This window comes from Molothrus ater, chromosome 4 (genome assembly GCF_012460135.2).
Source record: "Molothrus ater isolate BHLD 08-10-18 breed brown headed cowbird chromosome 4, BPBGC_Mater_1.1, whole genome shotgun sequence".
Taxonomy (NCBI): Eukaryota; Metazoa; Chordata; class Aves; order Passeriformes; family Icteridae; genus Molothrus; species Molothrus ater.
In genome coordinates this window covers 46974786-46990723 of record NC_050481.2, presented here as the reverse complement: position 1 = coordinate 46990723, position 15938 = coordinate 46974786, and the positions used below count along the sequence as shown (strand labels likewise).

General features: G+C 37.9%; 1 protein-coding gene across 1 annotated transcript in view; it reads right to left on the bottom strand.

Annotated features, from left to right (window-relative positions):
* Positions 1 to 15938, bottom strand: part of CORIN (corin, serine peptidase) — a 111423-nt gene that overhangs the window by 51910 nt on the left and 43575 nt on the right. The window contains exon 5 of the mRNA XM_036382834.1: positions 834 to 1015. Within this exon, the coding sequence (XP_036238727.1) occupies positions 834 to 1015 (182 nt within the window). The remainder of the gene's footprint in view (positions 1 to 833; positions 1016 to 15938) is intronic.

The following is a 15938-nucleotide window of genomic DNA, read 5'->3' as shown; positions in this document are numbered from 1 at the left end:
TTGCAGCCTTCCAATAACTGCAGGGAGCCTACAAGAAAGACGGAGAGGAACTTTTTACAAGAACAAGTAATAAGAGGACAAGGGGAAAGGCTTCAAACTGAAAGAGAGTAGATTTAGATTAGATATTAGGAAGAAAATCTTTACTGTGAGGGTGGTGAGACACTGGACAGGTTGTCCAGAGAAGTTGTGGATGCCTCATCCCTGGAAGCGTTCAAGGCCAGGCTGGATGGGGCTCTGAGCATCCTGGTCTAGTGGAAGGTGTGCGTTACTGTGGCAGAGGGGTTGGAATAAGATGATTTTAGGGTCCCTTCCAACTCAAAATCTCATGAAAATGAAGTGCAGTTCAGGCCACAATGAAGTGCAGTTCAGGTGCATTACTTCTTTAACAGAGACGGACATAATTCATAATGTCTCTTTAGCAAAAATACAGAAGTGAACAATGTCTCATAACTCTATACTGTAATTTACATAGTTTTGTGGTATAAACAGTACCTTTATTTTTATTTGAAAGAATGGTTCTAATGTGGTTCCTCTGTGGCTGAAAAAGGTAAGAGTTTGGGTTCACTAGGCTGCTTCTCCTACAGAAATAAACTGTATTGTTGTTGAATATTTATTTTTGCAGTTTGTATATTTAAGAGAATTTACTTCTCTGACCACAGTAGAACCAGACAGCTGAGTCTGATTCTCTGCTCTAATCCCTTTTCATCTAGTGCTCAGCAAAAACTGCTTCTCACACTCTTCTTTCACCCCAGAGCTTTTCCTACACAGGAGGAAAATAAATTATTAAATGAAAACTCATAAACACAGTGCAACAGTTAAGAATGGAAACATACACTGCTTTCCTTTTTCTTGGTGTGGTGAGAAGCATACCCTTGTAGTGGTGTCATTCTCGGTTTTGTTCTGGAATTGAGAGCACTTCAAGAAGTCTGGCCAAGAGGCATTCACCATACCCAGGACTGGTTCACAGCCTTCTTTTGCTGCCTCACAAAACGTCCTGCAGGGCAAGAGGCCTCGACTAAAGAAAAGAGACAGAGCAAAATTAAAAATTATTATTACTTTAGCAGTCTGTGAGAACTTTTTAGAAAGCCCAAAAAGTAATAATAAATGCTTTTGACAAATCTTGTGCTCTACAGGGCTACACCCATACCCTTACAGTGATTAAATTTTCAACCCAACATTTTTGCAGTTTATGTTTAAATGACTGAAGAACCTCTTAGGCTTTAGCAAATGAAGTTTTGCTTTATTAATAACCACTCACAATGCCACAGAATAATCTTTTTCCTGGTACACCACAGACATCTTTCTCTTTACATCTGACTCTCAGTTGTATCTGCCCATCTCAAAACCATGGCTGGAATCCCATATTCAGTCACAAGGAAGTGGCCTGAACTGAAGAAGTCTACAGTACCCAAAAATTTATTCATTTTACAGTAGCAGAGAATAACATGGTACTTTTTACCAACTGTGTGACGTGGCAGCAACCACAAGAAAGTGGAAAGCTGCCAAAGCTGCCTCACTACAATGTTAACTGAGAGACTGATGTAAAGCAAAATATTTACTTGCATAAGTATTTTGAAGTCAGTATGGTTGCCTTTCTCTGCTTAGTATCTAAAAAGACAAGTGTGCTGTCAGTGCTGTTACTGAGTTCTTTACATACTCTGGCTGGAACCACTTTTTTAAGAAAGGTGTTCTTAGAGATACATTCTCCAGGTAATGCTAAGGACTTTTACACAATGCACTTCACATGCTGCAGTTACTGAATTTATCTCAGAATCAAATCAAGGAATTTATCTCTAAAATTGTCTCTTGCAGCTTCCAGGATGGCAGATTATTGTTGCCTGTAAAGAACCATATATATTCTAAAATAGCCCTTCTCACCACCAGATTTTTTTATTGTGATCTGTTGAAAGACAGAAAATTTTTGCACTAAAGACCACCTATATGGCTGTGTACAAAACCAAGAATGGTTTCATCTGAGGACAGAAGAGCTGTCACTTATTAGTTCTGCACGTTGTACTGGCAAACTAAGTTTCTCTGACTTGTAAAGGCTCTTCAGAAAAAGATGTTCTGAAACACTCTTCTTCTTTTTACAGAACCTATTCAACATGCAGAGAAAGAAAGGGCACAAAAGCTCTTCAGCAGCCATTACTGCCTCCAATCTGGAGCCTGAGAAACTCCTTAAATAAAGGGGATTTGACAGGGCAAGTGACTGTCTCCAGACATTTTTAAGCTTTTCATTCTTAGCTAATATACTAATAACACTTCTGGTTTGACAGAGGTTCCCTAGTACAGGAAAATGCCAAAAGAAATGCTGCTACTTACTACAGAATGCACTTGAGTTTCAAAATATCTGTAAGAAATAAGATGTCACAAAACTAAAATGGAGTATTGATTTGACCTGTTGGTGATAACCCTGTATTTTATTCAATCTGATATGCTTAATTTAACTTTCTGTTCATTTTTTACAAAACCACAAAATATGCTACAAAACTGTATTACAGTGAAAAGTATTGTAAGCAGTGAGTCTACCTCATTTACTGGTGCAATGGAGCATACCTGATGATCACAAGCGGTAATCTGAAGGCATTACATTTTGCTCAGTATATTTTTTTGTTCTCAAAAACAAGTGTCAGTAGGGACATTACTTGAATTTAACAGGTCTCTGACAGAGATCTACTAATCACAGTTAAAACCAATCTGTACATATGATTTCTACCAATGGGAATGCTACTTGAAAATAATCCCAAACAAATAAATAAACAAAGCATAAAGAGTTCTTGAGGACTCTCAGATAAAGTTTCATACAAGTCTGGAGTATTTGATATGATCTCTGTTTTTCCTGACCCACACCTAAACCATCAACTTTTAAAGCACCACACCTCAGCTGTAGCCTGACATTTAGCAACCAGGCAATAGTAGTATGTGCATGTCAATATCTTCAAATGTAACTATAGAAAACTTTCATCTATATGGTTCCTTGTTTCCAAAGGTCTTTCAACATACTGAACATTAATTTAAATCAAAATTTAAAAAGTTGTATTAAAATATAATTATGCAGAGTTATGCTTACACATAATTGTTAAAAAGCTTCTAAAAATGTAATTTTTTTCAGAATATCTATCTGCACATTGAATTCTTTACATCTGTATGAGGAAAAAACTTAAAAATACAAAAAAAGTTCACTTCTTTTATTTATATGGTATTGGATTTGCATGGCGAGGTGGGAGGGATACAGGAGTGGCTCCTGTAAGAAGCTGCCAGAAACTTCTCCTGTGTCTGACAGAGCCAACTCCAGTCAGATGCAAGACAGACCCACCACTGGCCAAAGCTGAGCCAATCACTGATGGCTGCTGTACCTCTCCAATATTTAAGGAGGCAGGGAAAAATATCTGTGCAAGGCAACTGCAGCCAGGAGAAAAGAGTGAGAATATGGGAGGGAAGCAACTCTGGAGATACCAAGGTCAGTGCAGCAGGTGGGGCAGGAGGTGCAGCCCCTGGACGACTCTACTCTGGAATAGGTGGATGCCCAAAGGAAGCTGTGACCCTCTGAGACCCCACACTGGGGCAGGTTTGATGGCAGAACCTGTGAGCCTGTGGTGAATCAACACTGGAGCAGCCTGAAGTTCCTGAAGGACTGCACACTGTGGGAGGGACCCACACTGCAGCAGTTCATGAAGAACATAGCCCATGGCAAGGACTCACACTGGAGAAGTTCCTGGAGGGCTGCGTCCCCCATAGGAGGGACCCCATGATGGAGCAGAGGAAGAGTGTGAGGAGTCCTTCTCCTGAGAAGGAAGGAGTGACAGTGATGATGTGTGATGAACTGACCACAGGCCACACTTGCCATCCCCCTGCACCTCTGAGGGGACAGGAGGTAGAGAATTCATGAACAAAATTAAACACAGGAAGAAGAGAAGGCTGTGAGGAAGTTATTTTAAGATTTGGGGTTACTTTTCTCATTGCCTTGCTCTGATTTGATTGGCAGTGAATTAAATTCCTTTCTCCATGTCAAGTCTGCCTATGACAGTAGCTGGTGACAGATCTCTCCTGGTCCACATCTTGATCCGTGAGACTTGTTCTACATTCCCAATCTAGCTGAGGAGGGGAATAACAGAGCAGCTTTGGAGAGCACCTGGTGACCAGCCAGGGTCAACCTACCACAGACATGCACAGAACAGTAATAATTTGGAAATTACCAGTCTTTTAAAAGACAACTACGTGGTGATCAAATAACCAAGCAGAATTTGTAGTCCCTAGAGAAGCTGTGACAAATCAGAAAACATGGGATTATCCAGTGATTACTGCAATATGTGGCCCAGTTTCAATGGCTGAGTCATGTGTGCTCCATAAATTAAATATTTCTGGATAATGATCAAGTTTAGTATGGACTTATTGCTTAATTTGCTGGAGGATGAAAATATTATTAATAGTCCTTATCTTGATTAGTCTTATTTACAGCTACTCAGAGGCCAATCATTTTAAAAATAAACTGGCAGGTCTATGGCAATCTTACCATAATTGATTTGGCACCAGTGGCAGGCACAGAAGCAGGTTATAACATATTAGCATGTGATTCTGCTCTTCAGGATATTAATAGAAAAGCTCCTGAAATTGGAGTTTGATGAAAGAAAGAAAATATGACATATTTTTATCTCTGTGGTTGGTTTCCCCAGACCCAAAACCCACACTTCAGTAAATTCAGCTGCGTAGAAATGCCAAAATTAAGAAATGTAGGGAACAAAAAAATTAGAAATCTTCTTTACAGCTTATTAAAAAGCATATTAAAGATAGAGAGAATATATAAGGGTTTTTAATTTGCGTAAGGTATCATTGAAGAAGCTGTCTATCAGAAGTTTTGTATTAAATACTCATTGAAGCACATATATTCAATACAGTATATACTCTGTTAAGTGCTTTTAAGTTTCCAAAGAGGTCAAACACTGTCTGAAAGCAGAAGATCTGATTTCTCTGTCATGACAATCACCCAGCGTTCACTTACACTGGAACTCAGATTGCCTAATTATAATCCTGCAGGGACCTGCTCCTTATAACTCAGTTATTCTACATTTTTAGATGAATTTTTTTCAGAATTTACTCCTTCTCTTCTTTGCAATCACAATGCACAGGGGTCCTCAGCAGACTCTGTTTCTTAGTGTTTTAAGTAGTAGAAGTTATCAAAGAAATAATACTCCAAGAAGAAGTAAGGAGAGGGAAGATCCTCATGGTGACTCTTTTCCTCTTGCTTCAGAACTTACCACATTTTCTAAGGTTAGCTCAAGATTCAAGTTAGCTAAAGAGTCTGACTCCCAACCTCAGCAGACACTGAGGGCATGTCTTTTCTGGAAGCAGCAGCACTGTATGCAGCTTGGTTCCCAAAAGCCTGGATCTGGTTCCATGCTACTTTTAGTTTTGCTGCTTGTAAGAGCTGTTTTTAGGCTGTAAATAAGAGGTCAAATAACTCATTCAACTGAAGAGTAATGTGACCAAAAAAAACCAAAAACAATTGATTGGGTCCTCCAAAAGGATACATGCAAAGAAGGAATAAGATGTCACGAGAGGGAGAAGTAGAAATAGCTAGAGCTGAAAAAAGGAATAAATTAAATAAAATTAACAATTAACTATCCTGCAGAAGCTCCCCATGCAACATGGTGAATAGAATAATATATCTAGTGCTCATGATTATCTGTGTTAATTCTTTGTGTCTTGACAATAGTATCTCCACTGGTAAAAGCACTGCTATAGACATGCCCTGTTGAGAAATTAATTATTGCAATTTTACTGGTTAAAACAATAGAAAGTAAATGATTTGCAAAATGCTTACAACCAAGTTGTTATGCCAGAGCTGAAAATGCAGCACGAAGATCACTCTGAGAACACCCAACTGTTAGCTGCATTGCTAAAGGACACATTTGTGGCTCATTAGACAACCTGACTGCAGGCAGACTGATGAACATTTTCTGCTGCTTCTCATTACTGTTCTTTCCCCAGCTTCATCCCTTCAGTTCTTTCAGGGTAACTTTTTCTGTGGCCACACAATAAGCTGTATTCAGGTACTGAGACAAGTTAAAAACAACTGTAGGATATTTTGCTGTACATGCTAAGAATGGTGACAGATCTCAGGCCTGAGGCAATATAAAAGTAATACAATTGTGAGAGATTGCTGGGGCAGGGAGAATGAGTGCAAGGAAAAACTGAAACATCATGAAATAATGGGAAGAAGAAAACTGAGGTTACTCTTTATTGCTACAGTCCTGAAATCAAACATGTTGGGAGTGATTAGCTCACATACCAGCCTTTGTGTGTTCTAACTGTCTTTAATACTTTTCATGATATTCTAACAATAACGACTGTCAGAGAATATAAATGTCAGAAAAAGAAGTTTCTACAGCAGAGCAAACACACATACCCAGGATTACAGTTTTCTACAGTGACCATTCTTGTGAAATCGTTCTCAGTGCCCTCTCACAAGTACTTCAATATGGAGAGCAGCACAGTCACTGACAGTTTTACGAGACAAACTCATAAACCTCTCAATACCACTTCTTGATTCATGGATTTTTAAACAAATCGGCTGCTAGTGCTTCATATAATCAAGAAAAATATATATTTTTATATTTTCTTGTTTGGTTTTCATCTCTAACTTTCAAGTTCATTTGAATGTTTGAATTTCTATTTTGTCTCTTAGATAGGGGTTTAAATCTGAAATTTGCTTCTTTACATAATAAAATCTGAAAAGAAAGCAATATTATTTTAGATTTTTGTATTTATTTCACTTGACAAAAATGTATTGAATCCATATAGCAACACTGAAAGATGGCATCTCAATTCCATGTAACACTTTGTAATACTAAAAGCAAAGTATTACCTCCCACCTAGTTTTTAGCTTAAATGCATGTAGTGTTCTCAAAACAGATTCATGTGTGTAAGTACAAAGATGCAAAAAGTATAGGGCTCATAGTCTGAGAAACATGGAACATCTTAAAGGAAAAAAAGGCCTCAGAGGCGAACCTGGTAAAAGGCACAGCAGCTCAGTTTCCCAGGGGTGGGAGCCTGAATAATGGTTAGAGCTGTTTAGACAAGATTAAGGTTGGGCAGGAACTGGCTGAACTGCAGGTAAGTGTCCACTCATCTGCCCTACAGGGACTCAACATAAGGATTTAAGGATTTATTAAGATAGTGCAGAAGGCCACTTCTAACTCATACACCCATGAATACCCCATTTACAATCATGAAGCTTGGCAACTACAGATGAGCCACAAGAGGAGTGCCCTTTCCAAGAGATTGAAAAAAGCCTGGGTTACACAATGAGAATGAAAAAGATGGAGATACTGAATGGATTGCCTGCAGCATGGAAGAACAATCTGTTTAAAGGCTATGAGAACAGAAAAGTGGCAAAACCAAATTTGATGAAAAAGCTGGACTGGAATCTCTTCTGTGGGTCCACACAGATTTTTTTCACTAAGAATGACAGTTTAAATTAACTACTCCTTAATAGTTGCCATATCTTATGGCAACAGGAAAGAGACAGCTGAAGTGTTACACTTGCAAAAGTCTTAGAACACATCTGCTATTCGAGAGTACCATACCTAACAAATAGCTCACACAGAACTGTGAAAGCTCTTCAGACAGGGGGGAAATATAAATTCCTGATTCCAGTGAAAGTGGAACTGGGAACAAATGCAAATATACCATTAGATAAAAAAGACTCTTCTTATCCATCCAAAAATGAGTAAAGGAAGCAGCAGCTGCTGTTGAATTTTACATCTTCTACATCAACTGCTGTTATTTAACATCTCTTTCAGGCTTAGAAATGCTCTTCAGAACATCTCGCCAAACTGTGTTGATATCCTTAAGAATGGACACATACAGTCTCTACAATGCAAGTTAGAATTTTTTGTCAGTACAATAATTTATTTTGTAGACAAAACCCAGATAAACTATTTTGACCAAAATAAGGAGTCACATCTGAGTCAGCAGTGCCGGGGCAGCGAGGATGGACAACCCTGTCCTGGGGTGCATCAGGCACAGCATGACCAGCTGGGCAAAGGAGGAGATTGTCCCACTCTTCTCTGCACTGGGGCAGCCTCCCCTCAAGTCCTGGGGGCAGTTCTGGGTGCCACAATGTAAGACAGATATTAAACTATAAAAGAGCATCCAAAGGAGGGCAATAAAGATGATGAAGGGTCTAGAGGGGAACCCCTATGAGAAGAGACTGAGGACACTTGGTCTGTTCAGCTTGGAGAGGAGGAGCGTGAGAGGAGGAGACCTCATCATAGTCTGCAACTTCCTCATGAGGGGAAGGGGAGGGGCAGACACTGATCTCTTCAAGTTTGGGACCAGTGACAGGACTCGAGGAAACAGCACGAAGCTGAGTCAGGGGAGGTTTAGGTTGGGTATCAGGAAAAAGTTCTTGCTCCAGAGCATGTTTGGGCACTGGAATAGGCTCCCTAGGGAAGTGGTCAATGCACCAGCCTGACAGAGTTCAAGAAGCACAGGGACAATTCTCTCAGGCACATGGTATGACCCTTGGAGATGTTCCTCTGCAGGGCCAGGAGCTGGACTTTGATGATCCTTGTGGGTATCTTCCAAACCAGGATATTGTATGATTCTGTGAACCAGCAAAAAACAAATTCAGAAATCCCCTCTGACTCCTCAGTCACTTTCCATGACAGCATAATACATCACAAGTTGAGCTTATAATACTCTAACAATCAGAAACTCCTAAAGCATACACCGTACAGCCAAAGCATAACTATTGCAATGTAGCATTGAAAAGAAAAAAATCTATCAAAAATTTTCACTGTGTTTGTACAATGACCATAATCAGTTGGGATGATCTGTCCTGACTACAGCAATCAGCCCTTCCAGATTTCTCTTACTGATCCCATCACTTGATTCAAAGACAACAGTGAAAATGGGAGAGAGGCACTAAATTAATTAATTAGAGCTTTAGTTCAGCCATGAATCAGTTGAAATAAGTATTATTAAGAATATTGCTACAACTATGAGCTATTTTTACAATATTGTACTATCTGCCAAAATGACTCCTAAATGAAATCAAATTTCTGAAAAATCTTGCCTAGTATTTATTATGCAAACTATGAACACACCGTTTATTTAGTTTACTCTATAGAAATTTCTTTTAAAAAACAAAACAAACTCCAAAAATGCCTGAAAATTCAGGTTACAAGATCTTTTGATTTCAGCAAACAGAATTCACACTTGGGAAAGAGAAGCTGGCACAGTGAAACTGAAGTCCTCTGCATTACACACCAGTATTTCAATCACAGCATTGCTACAGGAATTCTGGACTCACTGGAAGTAAATCACACATTACACAGCTGCTCTAAGTATTTGTATCTTCAGGACAATAAATACACCCAAAACAATAGTGTACCTGAAGAACTGCCTTCCATTTCCACAGATGACTGTGAGAGGTACCCTTAATTTCATGCAGTTTTCCAGAACTCATGTTTTCCTGTGCACTTCAGAGCATTCCCAAAAAGGAAGACCTCAAGAATCAAAACAAGTTAAAACTTTCTGAGCTGCATCTTATCAGGAATCCTAAAGAATCAGACACACTTCTCACTCTTTGACATTCAAGGATCTTCTCTGTCAAGTAGAAAATCATTGTAAGCCATTATCATGCTGCTTCAAGTTCACATTAAAATTGTTTCACAAACAAATCTGTCAGAAGCAGATCTCATCAATTTAAAGAAGCTGTCCTCCCCTCCATCAGCCTGCTAAAAAACCTCTCCCCACCTCTCTTCCCTAATTCTTTGTGCCAGCACAGCACTTCATGCTGTTACACAATGGATAGCATCAGTCACTCCTAATTTAATTCAGATCAGTTTCCAAATCCAATCTATCATGGAGCGGACTAAATACTCTTGACAGGACATGGAAAAACATGTCCTGAGACGGGGAATAACAAGCAGGAGAATAGGATAATACTGATTCTTTCAGCACCACTAGCACTTTATATAGCATTATCTATCATGAAACAGTAATCTAGAACATGTTCTCCAGAAGGGTTGTGAAACTTTCACCCTCAGAGATCCTCAAAACCCGAGAGTAGCCCTGAGGAGTTTCACTCATCTTTAATGCTCATCCTGATGTGAACCAGAAGAGTTCCAGAAGTTTCTCTCCTCCCCACCTGCGTAACCTTGTGATTCTAGTTTGACTGCCCTGCTCAGCCTGAGAGCCTGGTGCTTTCCCCTGGGGTCTCCAATAGGGCAACAATAACTTCTGACAGAGACAGACTTGTGAGAGGCAAGCACGTCTCACTAACTGAATCCTCAATAGGGTTTGAGTGCAGATGGTTTACAAGCTATTTGTTAATAAGATGGGCACTAAAAGATGTTAAAATTAGCTGAAAAGCATAGGAATTTTTCGAGAATTCTTTAACCACACTTTAATCTGAAACCATTTTGTTTACTAATTGCTGCACAATAGGGTGTACTCATATCTATCAGAAGAGTTCTATCTACCATACTAAGATAAATTGTTACCTCATCTGTATGTTTCTGGTTGTGAGCCCAGATACACCAGTTGAACAGGAAGATCAGTGTTAATGCTCCTGAAATGTTTATGAAAATGCAATGTTTCACCTAAAGTTCCTACCCTACAACTATTGCAATTTATTAAATTAAATAAATTTTATTCTGTGAAAAAGCATGTTTTTCTAAATTAGCAAACAGACAAATTAACAAAAAGCCATGCTAATTTTAAGAGTAGTTGTAAAAGTTATTTAAGCTACATAAGTGATCAGTATTTATTTATAAGAAATAATATATTATTATTAATAATATATTGCATGTGCAGAAGAATGACTTATAACCTCTAGTTAACATACTAACTTAGGAACCATAAACCACAGCTTATAATAGATAATACACACAGAAAATCCGTGCAACAACAAGGCTGAAGGCAATCAATCAGTAACATATTCATTAATAAAATAACCAGCCCTCCTGATTTTCCTTTCTGCCTCCTTCCCTTAACTTCTCTGTGCAGCATTGTAAAATATAGTTTCAAGCAGACATTTCCATGCCCAGACTGTTCTCAAAAGTGTTTCTCTATATGATAGCCTTTTAACTCTGGTGCATCCATCACACACACATTTGAAGTTACATCAGTGGGGATGGTGAAGCACTGCACAAAGTTTTGATGCTGCCTGCTATGGCAAAGGCTGGCTTCACATGCATTGGACCACACACATAATTCTGGCCAATGCAGGATGCCAGTGTCTATATTTCTATATTGCTTTTCTAACTTTTTAATTTTTAATTAATTTCTTAGTTAATCCCTTCTTTCTTTATGTTGACTTATTGATAAATTATACATACCCGTAATGCTAAACAGTTTGTGGGCAGGGAAGGGACAGTTCTCTCAATGTGAAAAACACATTCTTTCCAGCATCCTCTCTGTCCTTTTCCCCTATATTTTGTCCCTGGTTTGTCCTTCCTGACACTGCATCTGTGTAAAAGAACTGGCATCACAGAGTTAATTTCAGGCCCCATACCTAGATCCAGGACCACCCTGAGCTATTGGGACCCTTTAGGCCCACCCACAGCAGCCAAGCCTCAACAGTTACAGAGACTAAAAGTCTCACTCATGTCTCAAGAGGAACATGTTATACTCATAGGACAGCAGAAATAAAATTTTGTTTTTTGAAAAATTGTCTTTCCTTAGAGCATGAATTGGAGCTTGAGGATTTATTTTCTTCTTGATTCTTTTTCTGTGCAAATATTTAATCACTTTCTGGATCTGTGTATTGTAGATTTGTTTTGATCCATGCATCTATTTATTACCTATTCAATTTTCCATTTCAAGTCACCCTGATCTTATTCACTGTCTCCTTACATTTAGAAATTCATGTCTGAAACACTGAATTCATCACTGAAACATGTTTTCAATCATGGCTTTGCATATGACATCTGTTACTGCACATAAACACTTTCAGAAGTACACAGGAACTATCTAGTGCTATTTTACAGATACATTAAACAGACAGTTTTGCTAGTTTGAAACCCTCCCCAATGCATTACACCTCCCAACCATTTCACTTTCTCGTTGCTGTAAATTAGTTCTACTTCACCTTGAATTATTGTGCTATCAATTTAATGGTAGACTGGAGCTGACATTGAGTACTGACATTGCATAAAGCCTTACAAAATGTTTCTCACAACACATTGACTACCTGCCATTAGCAACTCTATCCTCAACATTTTGCTTATCAAAAAATTACACCATAAAATCATTATTATAACAAGCGGTTAAATTAAATCTATTGGAAGCTTATTAACTGCTAGAAAGAACAACATTAATGAAAAAATTATTCATTTGTTTTGGTGTTCTGGGCTTTTTCAAACAACACAGACCCCGTGTATTCCTCAGTTTTTCTGCTGAACAATAACACATCAATTCCCTTAGGAGGATGCTTTAAATCAACAATAACAAGACACACAAAAAAAAGCAAAAACTAGCAGACAGAGAACACTATTTATGTGGGCAAGCATTTGCAACACTATTACACTCTAATTTTTGTGTTGCTTTTTGACAGGATTTGACTATACACATTTTTCATTAGCTGGACCTCCAAGATTGTGTGGTTCAAGTCACAACTGCACTTAAACAGACTTAAAAATTTAGATTTAAAAACTGAAGATTTAAAAACTGAAGACCGGATTATGACTCGGTTATATCCAAAGACAGATTTTACAACAGTGTGGGTTTTTGTCACACAATTAGTCTGCTGGATTCTGAAGGGCTGCAAGCCAAGTCATGGCAACATTTAAAACAAAAGACATGATTTCAAACATTCTATGTATAAACCACTTCACCCACTGAACATCACCTCTGCTTTATTTTGAATTGAATTCTAAATTCAATTCTAAACTTCTGTATCTCCTTGGCAAACAACTATTGCCAGAACTACAGCTGGAATGGCCTTTGTGGGTCATGTTAAATTCCTTAGGCTAAAGAGGCACCATTAAAAAGGAAGTGGATTAAGAGCAACTCGCACAGGATGTGAAAGACAGGACTGCAAAACCCAGGAAACAAGTGGTAGCCACTTATAAGCATCTGGAAGAAGTCTCCACTCCATGTGCCTGGGTCATGGCAAGAACTACACTGGATGAAGTCATGAGAAAAACATGAAGAGACAACACGGTGGTAGGAGAAAACTGTCCCACCTTATTCCTTGGAGACCTGGAAAGTGATTGTCACCAGTGCAGCAGCTTAATGTTTAAAAGGAAATACCACCAATTTCAATGAAAGCATCTCTGATAGGTTTATGAGAGAGGATTCTAAATGTCCTTCCAAGAGGGTTTCTCAATACCTTTTCTTCAAAACTTACTCTGAAGCTAACTTCATAAATGTGTAAAATTTGAACATTTCTTAAAACTGCAGAATGGCAAAGTTCCCTCTGCATCTACAATTTGACATCTCCACACAGGTGCACTATAAAACGACAGCCTAAAAGCTGGGTCCCAGACTACCTATGGGATTGTTCAGTCAGAGGTCCTAGCAGCTGCTGTTTTGTCTCAGCATATTTACCCGCTTTTGTTGCCAAAATCAAGTGGATTAAAACAAAATTAAAGCATGCCAGTGGAGGATTGCCTATACAAATTCATACATATCCACACATCATTCATACACAATTAAACCCATTGTGGACTTTGTGTAATAGATATTAACTCAAATGTATGCTGATAGCTTCCTGTTCAAAGCCTTAAAACAAAAATTCTCATTAGCTGTGTAAACAAGATCCATGTGATCAGTCAGCTTTTTCTCCTAAACACTTCAAAAGCCTCAATTAACTCTAAAATTTAGGTTTTTAATAACATCTCATTATTTTAGTAAGTTTAGCTGTTATAAACGTGATAAAATATACTTAATTTTACTCTCAGCAGGAGAAACAAAGAACACGGATAAGTTTCAAGTGAAGTTCACAAAAACAGGAAAAAGGAAATAACTACATCACTGGTCTCATTCATGGATTATACTAAACATGACAGGCAGATATCTATTTCTCTATGAAGACTGATTCCTTTCCATTTTTTAACAGGACATGAATGAAATTGTTTTGAACAGTTGACAGCTTTTAGTAAAAGACACCACACATATTTCTGGATTTGTTTTTTGGACCTAATATTTCATCCTATTTTAAGCCCACAGTGAAAATCATACTACTTGGTTTTTCCTTTTTACTAATTACAGAAAAAAGATTAAGACAATCAACCAGAAAAAAATTAATTTATTGCTTTAGAAAATCAATTTATTTAATTGATTAAGAAAATCAACCACAGAATCAAATTTGGCACTTTGAGTCATATCAGCAGCTCTTCAAAGAACATTTGACTGCATACAAACTATTCACAGCTTCTTAGAACCTATTTAGTATTAACCTAATTTTCATTAGTTAATTTCTCCCATTCCAAACATACCATGTTGACCTATTCTGACTTCTTTGGCTTTCTACAAGTCTTTACCTGGCTACTGCAGTGTGTAGCATAGATACTACAGCACAATAAAATATGTTGCATATAGATATTTACATCTAACTCCTTCTAGGAAAGAGTTAGAAAATCAAAGGAAGTCTTTTCCCTTCATTGTATTGTTTTGCTCTTTAGAATTAATCTGAGGGAGGAAAAAAAGGCTGACTTATGGCAGAGAATTTTGCCATACATTCACTGTGCGTTAGATCAGAAGTTAAGTGAATGAATAAGTGAAATTAATTTTCAGGGTTTAATCAAGATGAAAAATAATGTTGTTCCTAAAGATACAGCTATAAATGTTACTGAGTAGGTTTCTGATCTACTGCAAATTCCTTGCTCAGTTTTGGCTTCCCAAGCCATTAATGTGCCAACATTACTTTCTCTTCCCATCCTTGTTTTCTTCATGTTGGCTGCAAACTTTTGGAGGCAGGAGGCTGCCCTTCAGTGCATGTTTGTACAGCATCCCGCATAAAAAGCCATGATCTCCAATGGACTCTTTGAACCCTAACTGAAGACAAGCCATTTCACAACCATGTTTTCAAAGATATCTGACATGAAAAAACCATAGTGAGAGAAAATATACAGAAATGCAAGGTGCATTGGAATTTTAGTTTGGAAGCACTTTTTTAGTTTGCATTGCCCTAATACTATTTTCTAGCCTAAATTAAGTTTGATTTCCAAAGATAGGAGACTCTGAGGAATTCTCAATAGAAGGCATTTCCTCTGCTTTCTGGAATATACTTCTACAAAGAGGATTAATGTAAGTACTCAAGCTATTATTTCTGTTTTAAAGGAAGCATGACAGCACAGGGGTATGAGAATCCATAAGCTTCAAATTTATCCCCAGCATTAAAAGTCAAAATAAGACATGCATATGGGCCTTAAGGATCTTATATAGTCTGCCTATTTTTCCAAGTCTTTTGATGAAATTTGATTTTTTCATAGAGTGGAAGAAATATTAGAAAGCATTAATCAACGAGTCTGTTTGCATTATGCAGTAATAAGCTGACCCACTATAAATTTCTCTAATGATTTTAAATATTTAAATTTTATATTAATTTTGGCTTTAAAATACATCCTTTTTTTTCCTTTTGAAATCTGAAAACATTGCAGATTAACTTTTATTGTCTTCTTGAATTGTGGAATGCAATGCATGTGAGTTGCTATAAATAAACATCCACTATGTTGTAGTAACTGACCTTTGGCCCACTCTTAGTGTCCTTCAGTGCTGAGGGAGAATTCACTAGATTAAGTCATTAATCATAACCAATAGCTCTGAGGACAGATCTCTCTTACAACCAAGTACCAGTGTTGCATGTGATGGTCAGAGGATACAGACTATTAATTCCCAAAAGGACAAAGTTACTACTGGGAATGTTTTAGATGTCATTAGCTCAGCACATCTAGTTTAAGGTGTTCTTCCACCACTGGTATTAA